The sequence below is a fragment of the Sorex fumeus genome, unplaced genomic scaffold (assembly GCF_029834395.1).
Source record: "Sorex fumeus unplaced genomic scaffold, SorFum_2.1 ptg000019l, whole genome shotgun sequence".
Classification (NCBI taxonomy): Eukaryota; Metazoa; Chordata; class Mammalia; order Eulipotyphla; family Soricidae; genus Sorex; species Sorex fumeus.
The window spans coordinates 7,184,888-7,199,716 of record NW_026606076.1 but is presented as its reverse complement, the minus strand read 5'-3'; the positions used below and the strand labels follow the sequence as shown (position 1 = coordinate 7,199,716).

The window sequence follows — 14,829 nt, the reverse complement described above, 5'->3', positions numbered from 1 at the left end:
GATGCAACCGAACTGAAAACAAGAGATTTAAGCTGCAACCACTGAAACCTAGTCATGTGCTTCTCCAGATGACAGGCGGGGGTAGACTGGGGACTGGGGTGGGGAGGGCATACAGGAACATGGGTGGAGGGAAGCTGATGCAGGGATCGGTGTTCAATTATTATATGCCTAAACACAACTATCAATAACTTTGAAAATACTGGCACTCTAATAAAAACTTTAAAAAACAATACAATAAAATACATTTTCAGATTTCAGCACCCACTGAGGTTAAATATGCTCTAGTCCCAGCATTAGGCTCCGATATTTTTCCTGTGATGTTGAGACCATAGATGTGGTTGTGGGGATGGAGCCAGACCCCACCGTTCAAATCGCATGCTCAGTCCACTGAGCACTCCAATGGCATAATAGTTTCAACAAGAGAATCTTACAGCACGCTTGTATGCAATACCCCTGTTCCCTAAAGAAATTGCTGTAATGCCACATCCTGAAACTGTGATTTGAGTTCTGAAATCCAACAAAATGCACAATGAAAATTAGTCCAATGTTGAATGGAATGCAGTTGAATGACCAAGCAGGTGGAGGACATCTCCATAGTTCTCACAGTCCAAGCACGCCTACAGAAAGGGAATATCTGCGGGAAGTGTTGCTAGGAGGAGTTCGGCAATCCCCAAAAAAGCCTTTTGGGTTTTGTTTTTAATCAGACCCTCTGGAACAAGCCAGAAGCATAGCAAACAATAACAGAGTAGTGAGCCGTGACAGCTCTGAGCAGTGGGGTGTTTCTGTACCTGATTATTCAGTAAATTTCCTCCTTATTTTCATCACCAGGACCCATTATTTCCAAGTTAACACACAAGCAATTCCAAGCACTAGAATATTGGCATAGGTGCAGCCAGGGTGAAAATCAGCAGGTACCTTCAATGACATGAGGAGAAGCCTGTTCCAAACAGGCAGGCTTACTTCCCTCTTAACTGCACTTTTTTTTCACACCCTTGAGCATCGTGTCCAAAGGAAGCTTGCTTGACTGACTTGTACTGTTCTGTCCTTACAGACTGTTATTAAGGGATCAAATCATCCAGTATGAACTTTTATATGTTTATTAAGGTGTGAGGGGTACATGAAGCCCTTCCCACATTCCTGACATATATGCAGTTTGTCTCCAGTATGAACTCTCACATACTGAGTAAGAGAACAGCACCAAATGAACGACTTCCCAAAAGACTGACACTGATAAAGCTTCCCTCCACTGTGAATATTCCTGTACTTAGCAAGGATTCAGAATGGCAGAAAGCGTTCCCACATTTCTCGCATATAAAAGGTTTTTCTCTGGCGTGAATGCTCCTATGTACACTAAATCTGAGGCCTTCCACATTTCTTACATATACAGTTTCTCTCCAGTGAATTCTCCAATGTACACTAAGGCTTGAGGCTTCAGCAAAGGACTTGCCACATTCCTTACATAGATACGGTTTCTCTCCACTGTGAATTCTCCTCTGTACAGTCAATTGTGAGGATGAAGTAAAGGCCTTTCCGCATTCCAGACATATCTAAGACTTATCTCCATTATGAATTCTCATGTGTAGAGTAAGGGAAGAGAACCGTGTGAATGCCTTCCCACATGTCTGACACTGATGAGGTTTCCCTCTGAGATGAATTTTCATATGTGCAGTAAGTCTTGAGGCTACAGCAAAGGCCTTCCCACATTCCTTACATATATATGGTTTCTCTCCAGTGTGAATTTTCCTATGTTCACAAAGTGTTGAGGGTCCAGCAAAGGCCTTCCCACATTCCTTACATATATACGGTTTCTCTCCAGTGTGAATTCTCCTATGTAGAGTAAGTTTTGAGGATGTAGTAAAGGCCTTCCCACATTCCTTACATATATACGGTTTCTCTCCAGTGTGAATTCTCCTATGTACACGAAGGGTTGAGGCTTCAGCAAAGGCCTTTCCACATTCCTTACATATATACGGTTTCTCTCCAGTGTGAATTCTCCTATGTACAGTAAGTTTTGAGGATGTAGCAAAGGCCTTCCCACATTCCTTACATATATAAGGTTTCTCTCCAGTGTGAACTCTCCTATGTGCCCTAAGGCTTGAGGCATCAGCAAAGGACTTCCCACATTCCTTACATATATATGGTTTCACTCCAGTGTGGATTTTCCTATGTACACTAAGTTTTGAGGCTAGAGCAAAGGCCTTGCCACATTCCTTACATATATAAGGTTTCTCTCCAGTGTGAACTCTCCTATGTACCCTAAGGCTTGAGGCATCAGCAAAGGACTTCCCACATTCCTTACATATATATGGTCTAACTCCAGTGTGAATTTTCCTATGTTCACTAAGTCTTGAGGCTACAGCAAAGGCCTTTCCACATTCCTTACATATATATGGTTTCTCTCCTGTGTGAATTTTCCTATGTAGACTAAGTCTTGAGGCTGTAGAAAAGGCCTTCCCACATTCCTTACATATATACGGTTTCTCTCCAGTGTGAATTCTTCTATGTACAGTAAGATTTGAGGCTCTAGTAAAGGTCTTTCCACATTCCTTACATATATACGGTTTCTCTCCAGTGTGAATTCTCCTATGTACACTAAGTCTTGCGGATTCAGCAAACTGCTTCCCACATTCCTTACATATATACGGTTTCTCTCCAGTGTGAATTCTTCTATGTACAGTAAGTTTTGAGGCTCTAGTAAAGGTCTTTCCACATTCCTTACATATATACGGTTTCTCTCCAGTGTGAATTCTATGTACACTAAGACTTGAGGCTACAGCAAAAGTCTTCTCACATTCTTTACATATATACGGTTTCTCTCCAGTGTGAATTCTCCTATGTATACTGAGGCCTGAGGATTGAGTAAAGGCATTACCACACTCCTGACATATATAAGGCTTCTCTCCACTATGAGTTTTCATATGTCTCTTAAGACTAGAGGTGTGAATAAAGGCGTTCCCACATGTCTGACATTCATGAGGTTTCTCTCCTGTATGAATTCTCCTGTGCATAATAAGATGTGATGATTGATCGAAGGCCTTCCCACATGCTTCACATGCAAAAGGTTTCGCTCCTGAATTTATAATCATATGGTCATGATGGAGTAAGCCTTGACTCACACTTTGTTCTTGGGACTGACTTTTCTGGGGATTCTGTCCACTGTGGTTTTCTAAGGGAACACCACAGTGCTGAGAACAAGGGGAGGTTCCCCCACATTCCTGACATGTAGATGGGTTCTGCTCACGGTGACTGTGGTTGAAGGTATGTTGCTGTGACGGACTCACTATAAACAGTGCTCCTCTCCCTAGCAGCTGCCGCGCTGGGGGATTTTGTGCCTGTGAACTGAGAATAACACACTCCAAGGAACTTTTTCCAGCAGAGGGCTTCTTCTGAGTGAGGTAGCTCTCACCATTCTGATCACCCTCAGAAGACATCCCGCCTGTCTCGGAGTCCTCATGGGGCTGAGGGCAGGATTGCTCACTCAAGACATTGTCACACAGTGCAGGATCAGAGACATTCCACTCGGGGTGGCAGATTTCCTGTGGAACAACAGAGGATTCTAATTATTGACTTGTTCACTGAGTCTTCCTGTCAAAAAACTAAGCCCTTCAGATGTGGTTTCACACATATGCACCACACAAATGCAATTACCAACATATGAATTGTCTTACTACAGAATAACTTCATGTTACTGTAAGTTGGACACACAAAATTGATGGATGCAGAGTCAGTAAATGCTGTGACTTCCGCCCCCCCCCTTAAATTAATGAAGGAATACAACTGGAAACAATTCCTTCTATAGAAAACGGACGCATCCATTTCAAGAGAAAGTGAAGTACAACCTCAGGTGGGTTTTGTTAAAAATTAGTGTGGAATCTGTGATGCAGGGGTGAAGACAACTCTGCATCGTCACACAGCTGAGACAGACCACATGGCCATTGCAAAGCTCTCACCACAAGTGATGCCTTTCAGGATCAATGAAGTTTTTTGTTTTTTCTGTTTTGTAATTTCTATTTATTGGGGGTTGTGTGGGTGGAGGGGCACACCATGCAGTGACTAGGTTCAGTTCTGTGGGTCTATGGTGCCTATAAGGCGTGCTGGGTAAGGACCATCCATCCCTGTACAAAGCAAATATATTTCTCACTGCACCATCTCTAGGGCGCACAAATTAGCTTTCTAAACAACTACCACTGTCAAGCAAATCAAAATGCACAGTATTTTTATACATGGTTGATTTCAGCGCCTAATGAAGATAAGGGTCCTCTACTCCAAGCCTCAGGCTTTGGAATTCCTCCCTGCCATTCCCAGCCTTCCACCTTAACAATCACATACTTGGTCCACTCCTGCTGGCATAATAATATTTATTCTCAATTAGCGAATCTTACCAACTCACTCGTACTTGCTGACCCCATTCCCAAATCATAGTGCTGTAATGCCAAATCCTGAAGTCGCGGTTTCAGTTCTGAAACTGAACAAAACATGCAATTCAAGCACTTGTCAAAAAATTGTAGCAAAATGATGCCATGTAGTTAAGAGTACATCTCTGTGGTTCTCAAAGTCCAAAGAGTCCCACACTAAAGAAAAGATTCGGATAGTGGAAAACTGTGAGGATCTTGGCAATTCTACACTAGGATTTGTTTTTGAGCAGATCTGGTAATGTTCGGGGAACCAGGCTATTGAACAAATTATTGAACAGGTCATCTTCAGGCGGTGCAAGGCACTCCCTGCTGTAGTATCGTTCAGATCCAAACTAGCTCTGTTATGGTCTTATTTATTCGAAAGCCATGGAAGCAAATTACAGGATCATTCTGTGATTGACAGTCCAGGGGAATGAAGAGCAGCGTGAGTGCGGCACAGACCCAAGAATCCAGGAGACCAAGGCCCCAGTCTCAGCAGCGTGTTTCATACATGCTCAGGGCACCCATACACTGCACAGAACCTTAGCCAGGAAGGGTCCTCAGACACTCACCCGCACACATGTCTCTCCTCCCCGACCTCAGGGATCCTCCTTCCAGCCAGGAGATCACCGCAGGCTTCATCCCAGAGTGCCCTGCCCCGACAGAGACAGAGGCATGGATAAGTGACAGGGAAAAGCTGACAGGTAAATGCCCATGTTTTCCTGATATAACTTGGCAAATATATGAAAGACATGAACAGAATGACCATTTCCAAAATGCCACATATTTCTAGTTATTCGAGAGTTAAGACCCAAGATAATACCGCAAATACTCTAGACCTGGCCTTGTGTATGGCTGACAGGGGGTTGATCAGCACAATGTGTTGTTGGTTTTTGTCTTGTTTGGGGTCTCACCTGGCAATGATCAGGGGTGACTCCTGACTCTGTATTCAGAAATCACTGCTGCTGGTGCTCGGGGATGACATGGGATGCCGGGGATTTAACCCATGTGCGCCGCTTGCAAGAAAATCACTTTCCTCCCTGTACTGTTTTTCTAGGCCCAGCAGCACATGGAGTTTCCTGAGCCCCTCATGAACTCATCACGAATTTCAGTAAAACTAAGTGCATAATAAATCTGGAAATAGCCAAGGGTGGCAAGAGACCCTTATTTTTTTTTATTATTAATTTAGTTTTTTTAATTGTGAGACATCATGAGGTACAGTTGCAGACTTACACATTTTTGTGCTTGGGTTTCAATTATACAATGATCAAACACCCATCCCTCCACCAGTGCGCATTTCCTTCTGCACCTCAAAAGAAACAGTGACCAAAAGACAAAGACAGTCTACAGAATGGGAAGGGATATTCACCAACTACACATCTGATAAGGGGTTAATTTCAAGGAGACCCTTATTTTTTTTTTTCAGCTAAAAAAATGTATCCAGAAAGAGATCACAGGAGGAGTTTCTCACGGACAATCCAGTTGTGATACCCAATATCACCTAGGGTCCCTCATGGCAGCCAGGAGTGATCTCTGAGTGCAGAGTCCAGGAGCAAACCCTTAGTCCTGCTGAAGTCTCACAAGAACCAATAGAAGTAAATTCAAGGGGGTATGGTGCCGCCAGCAGGTCAATCTGTACCTGTGAGGCGAGTGCATCAGCAGCCTCATGGCGTCTTCAGACTTCCAGATACCCCAAAATTGCTGCTATGCCTTCGGCCAGACCCCAAAAACTTGGGGCAAAGTTTACCAAGAAAGTAAACGGCCAAAAATTAGGTATGTGGGAAACACACCCACAAACCACCTCCGGCTCAGCTATATAATTGGAGGCAAGGCCTCTTTGGTTCCTGATTGAACTGCTTAATGGACATGATCCCAGAGACTCAGAAACGAATCTCAGAACCCAGTGGCTTTAGGTAGAAATGCGTCTGGTCTCTGCAGTAGGCTACCGGTGCTGGGCCAACCCAGGTGGGAATAGGTTTCGTGCCTTGGCCTGTTCCCCCTGGCAGCCCAGTGGTCGCCATCCGTCTGAGGCCACTGGATAGTCACATTTGGGCCCTCAGTGACGAGACACACAGGGCCTCACGGGATGAGGGTGAAGCCGGGCTTGTCCTCCCCACCCCAACGAGACCCCAAGTCATCGCCCACGAATGGCCTCTCTGGCTCCTGATCAAGCTGCTTAATGGCCATGATCCCAGAGACTCAGAAACAAATCTCAAAACCCAGTGGCTTTTGGCAGAAATGCATCCGGACTCTACAGTACGTTACTGTCGCTGGGCCACCCCAGGGAGGAAAGGGTGTTGTCCCTCCACCTGCTCCCTCTTGGCGACTTGGTGGCTGTCATCCTCCAGAGGCCATTGGACAGTCAGGCTTGGGCCCGCAGTGACGAAACTTGTTGGGCCTCACGGGATGGGGGGGTGGAGCCGGGCCTGTCCTCCCCACCCCAACGAGACCCCAAGTCATCGCCCATGAACGGCCTCTCTGGCTCCTGATCAAGCTGCTCAACGGCCTTGATCCCAGAGACTCAGAAACAAATCTCGAAACCCAACGGCTTTTGGCAGAAATGTGTCCAGACCCCGCAGTAGGATGCTGTCGCCGGGCCACCCCAGGGGGGAATGGGTGCTGTCCATCTGCCTGCTCCCTCTTGGTGACTTGGTGGCTGTCATCCTCCAGAAGTCATTGGACAGTCAGGCTTGGGCCCGCAGTGACGAAACTTGTTGGGCCTCACGGGATGGGGGGGGGGGGGGTGGGGTGGCGGGAGCCGGACCTGTCCTCCCCACCCCAACAAGACCCCAAGTCATCGCCCATGAACGGCCTCAAGCTGCTCAATGGCCATGATCCCAGAGACTCAGGAGCAGATCTAGAAACCCAGTGGCTTTTGGCAGAAATCCCTCCAGATTTAAGTGCTAAAATTTCAGAATTTCAAAACCACATGGCCCTACTGCAGCCACACAACATCATATGTTATTCATAACCAGCAATAGAACACAAATTGTCTATTGTTGCCTTTTTAGCAGATCTGAGTGTTGGGGTAAAATCTCAAATAATGGTGGGTCTGGTGTCGAAATAGTGAATGTGATCAAAGTAGAGAGAGAGTAATGTGGAAATCATCTGCCCCACAGGCAGGGGGAGGGTGTGGGATGGGGGTATACTGGGATTTTTGGTGGTGGAGAATAGGCACTGGTGAAGGTACGGGTGTTTCATTGTATGACTGAGACTTAGACCCAAAAGCTTTGTAACTGCTCTCACGGTGATTCAATAAATAAAATTATAAAAAATGGGAAAAAAAAGTAAGGTGGAGTTCATGCACAATTCAATCAGCTAATCAGTGGCTGAATAAATAGCAGTACTCCTACAAAAAAAAATTTTAAAAATTAAAAAAAGAAGTAAATTCAAGCACTGAAATAGGGCAGCGTCTAATGATTTGAGAGACAAGATATCAAATCCCCTGTGGTGGGAGAGAGAGAGTACAGCACATAGGACAGAAGCGCTGCACACACATGTGGGTTTTATCCGAGGCAGCCCATATGGTCTTGGAGCAAGGCCACATGTGGATCCTGAATACACAGGCAGGAATAATCCCTATCCATAAGGAAAAAAAAGAGAAAGAAAAAACCCTCTGACTTGAGAGCCAGGATGAATAGTACTGGGGATGAGGCACCAACATTTTAAGTTGCTAAGGGGTTTCAGTCCACGGTACCCCATGGCCCCTGAGCACTCTTAGGAGTCATCCTTTAGCACAGAGCCAGGAGAACTGTGGACTGTGCCCCAAAACAAAGGCAACAGCAAAACCAATTAAACACACAAAAGTTCGTGTCGTACACAACGTAAATTGATTGACCAATGGATGTAACTATTTAAAGAGACCTGAGCGGTAACTGGGCAGATAGGGATCTTCCCATGGACAGAGTCGAAACGGGTTGATATGAATCACCCCATAGGATCTGGCGACCCCACAAGAGTAATTCCTGAGGACAAGGCTGAGAGTAAGCCCTGAGTATCCACAGGTGAACCCTAAAAAAAAAACGAGGGAGGGAACAGCTACTGCACGGCTGTCCAACATCCCAGCCCGTCACAGAGCTACTGTTGGACAACAGTTGCCGCCCAACCCCAGGGAGCCCACGCGGGTCTGTTCAGACACAGTTGGCTCCACACTGCTCTCACCGACAGCCTGCAGATGCTGGTAGGTCTCCAGCATCACGTCCCTGTAGAGCTTCCGCTGAGAGGCCTCCAGGCATGACCATTCCTCCGGGGTGAAGTTCACAGCCACGTCATGGAAGGTCACTGCGTCCTGAGTCAGCACACGGAGAGGGTGGGAGTCAGAGTCTATCTTAGCCTCATTGCCACTACTGTGAGGCCAGGACCCAGGGTCCTATATTGTCGCTGAGCCTCTCCGCTCTGAATGAACCAGCCTCCATGCACACGCATGACTGACGGGCCCCAGAAATCACATAAGGCAGCTGGATCTACTAAAGTGAGAGGACATTATACAGAAGGTTCTTGGATGTATCTGACTTTCCTGGTAACCCCAGGGCCAATTCAAGCACCACTGGTCCAGTCAGCACTGTAGGGAGGATCACCTGAACACAGACTTCTACGATCCAAAAGACTATCACTGGGTGAAGCAAAAACCACTGCACGCTCACTGCTGCACCCCCAGAGCTCATGACCAGTAGGATTGAGAATTTTGCCGCCATATAGACAACTACTCAGAGCAGTGCATGGCATATGTGCCTGTAGGAACTCTCTGCTCAGGACCACCCCAAATCCAGCTCAAAGATGGTAGAGAAGTTTCTGGACCCTAACATCGCTACTGGCTTCAGAGATACTTGGCTCTGTCTCCTTGGGAATGGCGCATGCCCAGAAATCCACACACAAGATTATGTGAACGTAAGACTATATGACTGAGAAGGTAGTCTCTCCAACGTAGGGAGGAAAAAACAGGAGAAAAGCAAGTCTGGGGGCCCAAGTCACTGTAGTTGCCAGGGCGAAAACGGGGCCAGCACACCCCAGGGTGCTCTGAGGCCAGTCAGTTGTGAATCCAGAGCACAGAGTCAAGAGGACATCTGATGACAAAAACAATGCAAAAGAAACCAAAGCAGCAGGTTGGCATAACAGGACAGCTGTTCCGGGGACATCACATAGTACTAGTGATCCCCAACATCCCATATGGTCCCACAAGCACTGCCAGGGGCAATGCCAGAGTGCAGCGCAAGGAATGATTGCGAGAATCCTTGCTCTGCCACCCCACATAAAACAGAAAACCCAAGATGAAACCTTTGGACCTCCAGCATCCCATTGGTCACCTAGACCTGTCAGGAATCAGCATTGAGCACTGAGCTTTGAGTACTCCTCATGCACCACTGGGTCAGCCCCAAAGCCAAATAGAACAAAACAAACATACACAAAAGCAGCTTCAAACAGCAGAATGGGACAGTCCGATCGGAAGTCTCATCTTGGAATCCGTCCAAAAGAAACTCAAAACAGTGTCAAAGGAAGCCTGGGCACTCCTGGTACTACCTCATGTCATTCTATCCGTCTACTCCTACCTGGGGACGGTTTACCAGAAGCCGTGTCACCATCTTCTCCTGTCACTGTTGTTCTGAGGATCAGCAGGAGGCTCTCCGCAAAGACCTGGAAAGTCAGAACAGTGAGCACCAGAGAGGAGCACCTCCTCCCACTCCTGAGCTCAGACCAGCCACACCCTCCCGCACAGCCTCACAATTCCACCTCTGGGAGACAATGGCAGAAGCTCCTGTCTCCACTGGGGATGCAAATTTTGTTGGCATCTGTGCTGCACTTCAGGAGAGGAGCCTGGGCCCAGGCTACAGGGGAGGAAAAGACAGCCTTCTCTAATCCCCGGATTCCTCTCTGGCTCCCACAGGAAAGTCCCTGTAGGCCCTGCTAGGGGCCAATTCTCAGCCCAGGAGCTCCCAAATAGGCTGGCAGCAGTGTTGCCCCCTGGGAACCGTAGCCTGGAATGTGGCTCCACCATGTGACTTAGAGTGGACAAACCTTCGACACTCTCTTGCAGGGTGGACAAGGATATGCACCTGGGCACTCTGTCCTGGGGACCTCCGTATTACCCACAAATGCAGGTGTCGTCTGCTCAGGGAGAGATGAGGAGTCAGGGGTGCTTTGCAGCTTGATGTTAGGGAGCTGAAATTCATGAACCAGAAAAAGATACACCAGTATTGTGGTTAGAAGGCAATAATGTGAGTTGGGTGCTTGACTAGATGAACCCATCAATCCTCTGTATCCCATATGGCCCCTAGCAGAGCCAGGGATAATACCTGAGCTTAGAGACTCGAGTAAGTCATGAGCATCTCTGTGTATGTGCCCTCTCCCCCCCTTAATCTAAAGAACCAAAAATAGCCCCCCAAATACATTTTCATTGGCAAATCGCAGCCACCAGCAAGTCCCCTTCCCCCACCCCTGCCTGACCAGGGCTCTCACGGCAGACAATGAAGATGACCAGCAACAGGTCTCCTGCCATTAGGTGAAGGGGCTGAAGCTCTGCCCCTCAAATCTGGAGATTCTAAAGAAGCGAGCTTAGGACTGATGGTTGAAACATAGGACTGCTGGGACGGTTGGAACAGCCAAGCCCTCGGATGATTCTCGCATTCACCACTGTTGCCCCATCCCAGAGCTGGAGACGATAGTGGCGAAAGAGGCACCCCAGAATCACGAACTCACAACTGTCACTCCTGAACCCTGAGACAGCCCCCACCGCACCCCCAAAGCTCTGCGTCTCCCTAAAACCTCCATCACACCTCACGATCCACCTGGATGTTGGCGAACAAGTGAAAATCCAGAGCAAAACTGCTCCCCAAGTTGGCTCGGCCCCTCGGCTCAGAGTGTGGAAACGGGAAGGCGCGGGGTGCTCACACGACGTTGCTTGAGTCCTGCAACTAAATCCTTCTTCAGAGTCCCCCTTCCAGGATGGGGCGCAAATTTACTTGTCCTTTGCCAAGTGAGCAACAGCCCCAGTGTCTGAGTCAGGGATGGAAAATGAACCATGACATTTATGACATCACTTATGACATCACTTCCGTTTCCATTAGGTAACTTAAAGAGCCAGAGTCTAGGCACTGAGAACCTTTTTGCCACCCAGGTGAATCTGTGCTGCAAGGGGGGTAGACTCGAATAAAGGAGTGGAGAGGCAAATGCTGGACTGGTCGGTCACACACTGGGGGCCTGGGGGTAAGGAGAAGTCCCCTGATCCTGCATTGTCAACTAACATCGAACCAATGATATCTAAACACAGAATGTTACCCTGACTCTTGTCAAATGATCCCTGAGCTCAGAGACAAGAGTAAACACTGAGCACTGTAGGCTGTGGTGAAAAATATAACAAGAAAAAAGGCAAATTCTACCGAAGGGGGGAAAAATGATGTACAAAGGCAAATTTGAGAGTGAAACACTAAAAGAGTCAAATTTCTCGTCCTTAAAAATCCACTATACTTGGGGCTGGAGAGATAGCCCAGCGGGTAGGGCATTTGCCTTGCACACGGCCACCCAGGGTTCGATTCCCAGCATCCCATATGGTCCCCTGAGCATTGCCAGTAGTAACTCCTGAGTGCAAAGCCAGGAGTAATCCCTGTGCATTGCCAGGTGTGATCCAAAAAAAAGAAAAAAAATCCCCTATTTTTGATCTATCCCTGCTACAGAAAGTCACACTTTCTCCTGTATCCCTATAGTTCTTTCACCATTGTTCATGCATGTGTATGTGTATATATAAGTGTGACTTTGTGTGATTTTTGTTTCGTGGCCACAACCGGCAGATTCAGGGCTTACTCCTAGCTCTACCCGCAGGAATCAATCTGGGACAGACCATATGGGATGCAGGGGATAGAACCTGGGTCGATTGCTTGGATGGTTACGTCCTTACTCACTGTACTATGGCTCCGGCCCTAAGTAAATGTGCTCCTAGCACACCCAGTGGGATTCCTGAGCAAATGTCCTTACTGCTGGAAAACCAGAACTTTCTTGCTTAAAAAAACAAAACCCTTTACCCTGGTTGGATTCTAGTTCTAAACAATGTAGCTTTAACATTGGTTCATCATTTCTCCTCTGCTACAAGGAGCTGAGGCTTACTGAGTAACACCCATCCCAATCACTCCCATTTCCTTAGTATTCATCTTTAACTTCCCTGTGCTCTGCTTCCACTACACGTCAATCACCCATTTCCCATAACCACAACCTGTGAATTGTAAAGTCAGATTCTTCAGAGATCTCTGGATTTTGTATTTGGAAGTGAAATTTTGACTTTCTCTTTCCTTTATATCCTCTACAGTTTACTTTCCCATTTCCTTAGTATTCATCTTTAACTTCCCTGTGCTCTGCTTCCACTACACGTCAATCACCCATTTCCCATAACCACAACCTGTGAATTGTAAAGTCAGATTCTTCAGAGATCTCTGGATTTTGTATTTGGAAGTGAAATGTTGACTTTCTCTTTCCTTTATATCCTCTACAGTTTACTTTAGACAAATATCCTTTTTTGCTCCTGAACAAGGACCAGTGCAGTCCCAGGTTGGGAGGATTGCGCTGGGAGGATTGGGATGGCCATGCCCCCAACCCTCAGCTTTGTATAGATAAAGGAAGGAAATACTATGCTTTTGTAACTTCAGAGTTAATTGACTGCAGATACTATATACTCTTGGGCATTGTCATGTTTATGAGACTTAAGCCTCAGATGCCCTTTGTTCTTAGCACTGCAAAAGAAAGAGACTGGATGGACCCAGGATAGCTGTGAGATACTCTGGCATCAAAAAGGGACAGGTAAGCACCATAACATAGGAGTAACTGATCATTTACGCAGATAAACATTTGGCAGAGGAAATTCTCATGGGGAGATTCACCCAAGGAGTCACTCTGTCTCCCAGGGAAATCTACGTTGCTTTTATCTTTTCCTCTAGTTGTATAAGTTATCAACACTTGTAGTTGTTTGGATAAACACAGTAAGAGGCAAAGATCCCAACACTTAGTTCTCTGGGCTTTGATAGCAAATAAGGCTTTTTTTTTTTGCTCTTTTGGGTCACACCCTGTGATACAAGGGGTTACTCCTGGCTCTGCACACAGGAGTTACGCCTGGCGTTGCTTAGGGTACCATATGGTATGCTGGGAATCGAACCCGCCTGCAAGGCAAACACCCTACCCATTGTGCTATCTCTCCAGCCCCCAGAGCAAAGAAGGCTTTTAACACTTACTTCTCTGGGCTCTGAGACCAAGCAAGGCTTTTACTGTAAATTCCAGACTAAGTCTTCAGGCCAGTTCACCTTGACCTTCCCCATGGGGATCCTGTCTCTAGCGTTGTAACAGTTTGCATCAAGACCATGCACACGTGCTTTCTAGAATGTGCCATTTCGAAGCTCTGGTGGTTTTGCCATTTGCCCCGGGTCCATACAAGTTCCACGGCAGAACCTCCCTGTTGGGGTGTTAAGAACTACAGCAACTGAAGCCCGAGTCAAGTAATTATGACCAAGCAATTATGCCCAGGAGTAAATGACTTCAGAGTCAATCAACTCCCAAATATTAGGAGAATAGCATTGATGGTCTTACTCTGTTTAACCAAAGAACATTCTGTATAGTAAAAACAGAAATAATCTATAGGGGAAATAGAAAAGCAGGTACAAATACACAGCATTTCAACTACAAAGCAGTACAAATACAAAGTTGAGAATTACCAGAAAGTTTTGGCTTATAAGTAATCAAGACTGACTTGGGGAACTGAGACAACGAGAGGTAAAACATAAAGGAAAGGTTAAAGATAAACTTTAAATTAGGGATGTTAGCAAGGACCTGATAAGCTTCTCTGGGAGGAGGAAAAGGGGCAATTCATAGATGAAGCCTAAAACACTTTGGGTCAATATCCAGCAGATCACCAAGAGCCTGGCCCGTTTCCTTCTTCGATCCTCTGTCACCCTTCACCGGCCAGGGTGGGGAGACCAATCATGGCCACCAAAGACACACAGCGCATGCCCAGACATTATTTGAACACAACTCTCAGTACTCAGTGTAATAGCTGGGTTTTGCCTGATCAGGGAGAGATGAAGAGTCGGGGTGCAATTTTCAAGCTGATTTTAGGATAAAGAAATTCTACCTCAGACAAAACAACAATGTGGAGTCAGAGATAATAACCTCGGAGGGGCGCTTCCCATGCTGATCCAGATCGGTATTTGGCATCTCACATGACCCAGAAAGAACTTTAAAAAAATTCTAGAGCGCTGCTCCTGAAGTAAGCCCTGAGATTCCACATATGTGCCCAAAATACAACAAAAAATAGCCCCAAAGTAAATTTTCATTTGCAAACTGCAACCACCCCTAGAACCACGCCCAAGGGATGGTCTGGAAATCAAGGCTACTAATGAATAGTGACCGAGAGCTACAGTGTCATTAGTCATTGGGGAGCTGCCCCCCTGCCCCTCAATGATGA

The 14,829-nt window shown here is 46.6% G+C and overlaps 1 protein-coding gene across 1 annotated transcript; it reads right to left on the bottom strand.

The window, feature by feature from the left end:
* Positions 1-1,523: 1,523 nt before the first annotated feature.
* Positions 1,524-3,038, bottom strand: LOC130022091 (zinc finger protein 420-like; the record flags this gene model as incomplete). The annotated part of the gene is given in 1 exon segment (XM_056112822.1): positions 1,524-3,038. A coding segment is annotated over 1 exon segment (1,515 nt), but the record flags the coding sequence as incomplete, so codon positions are not given.
* Between the last annotated feature and the right edge of the window lie 11,791 nt (positions 3,039-14,829).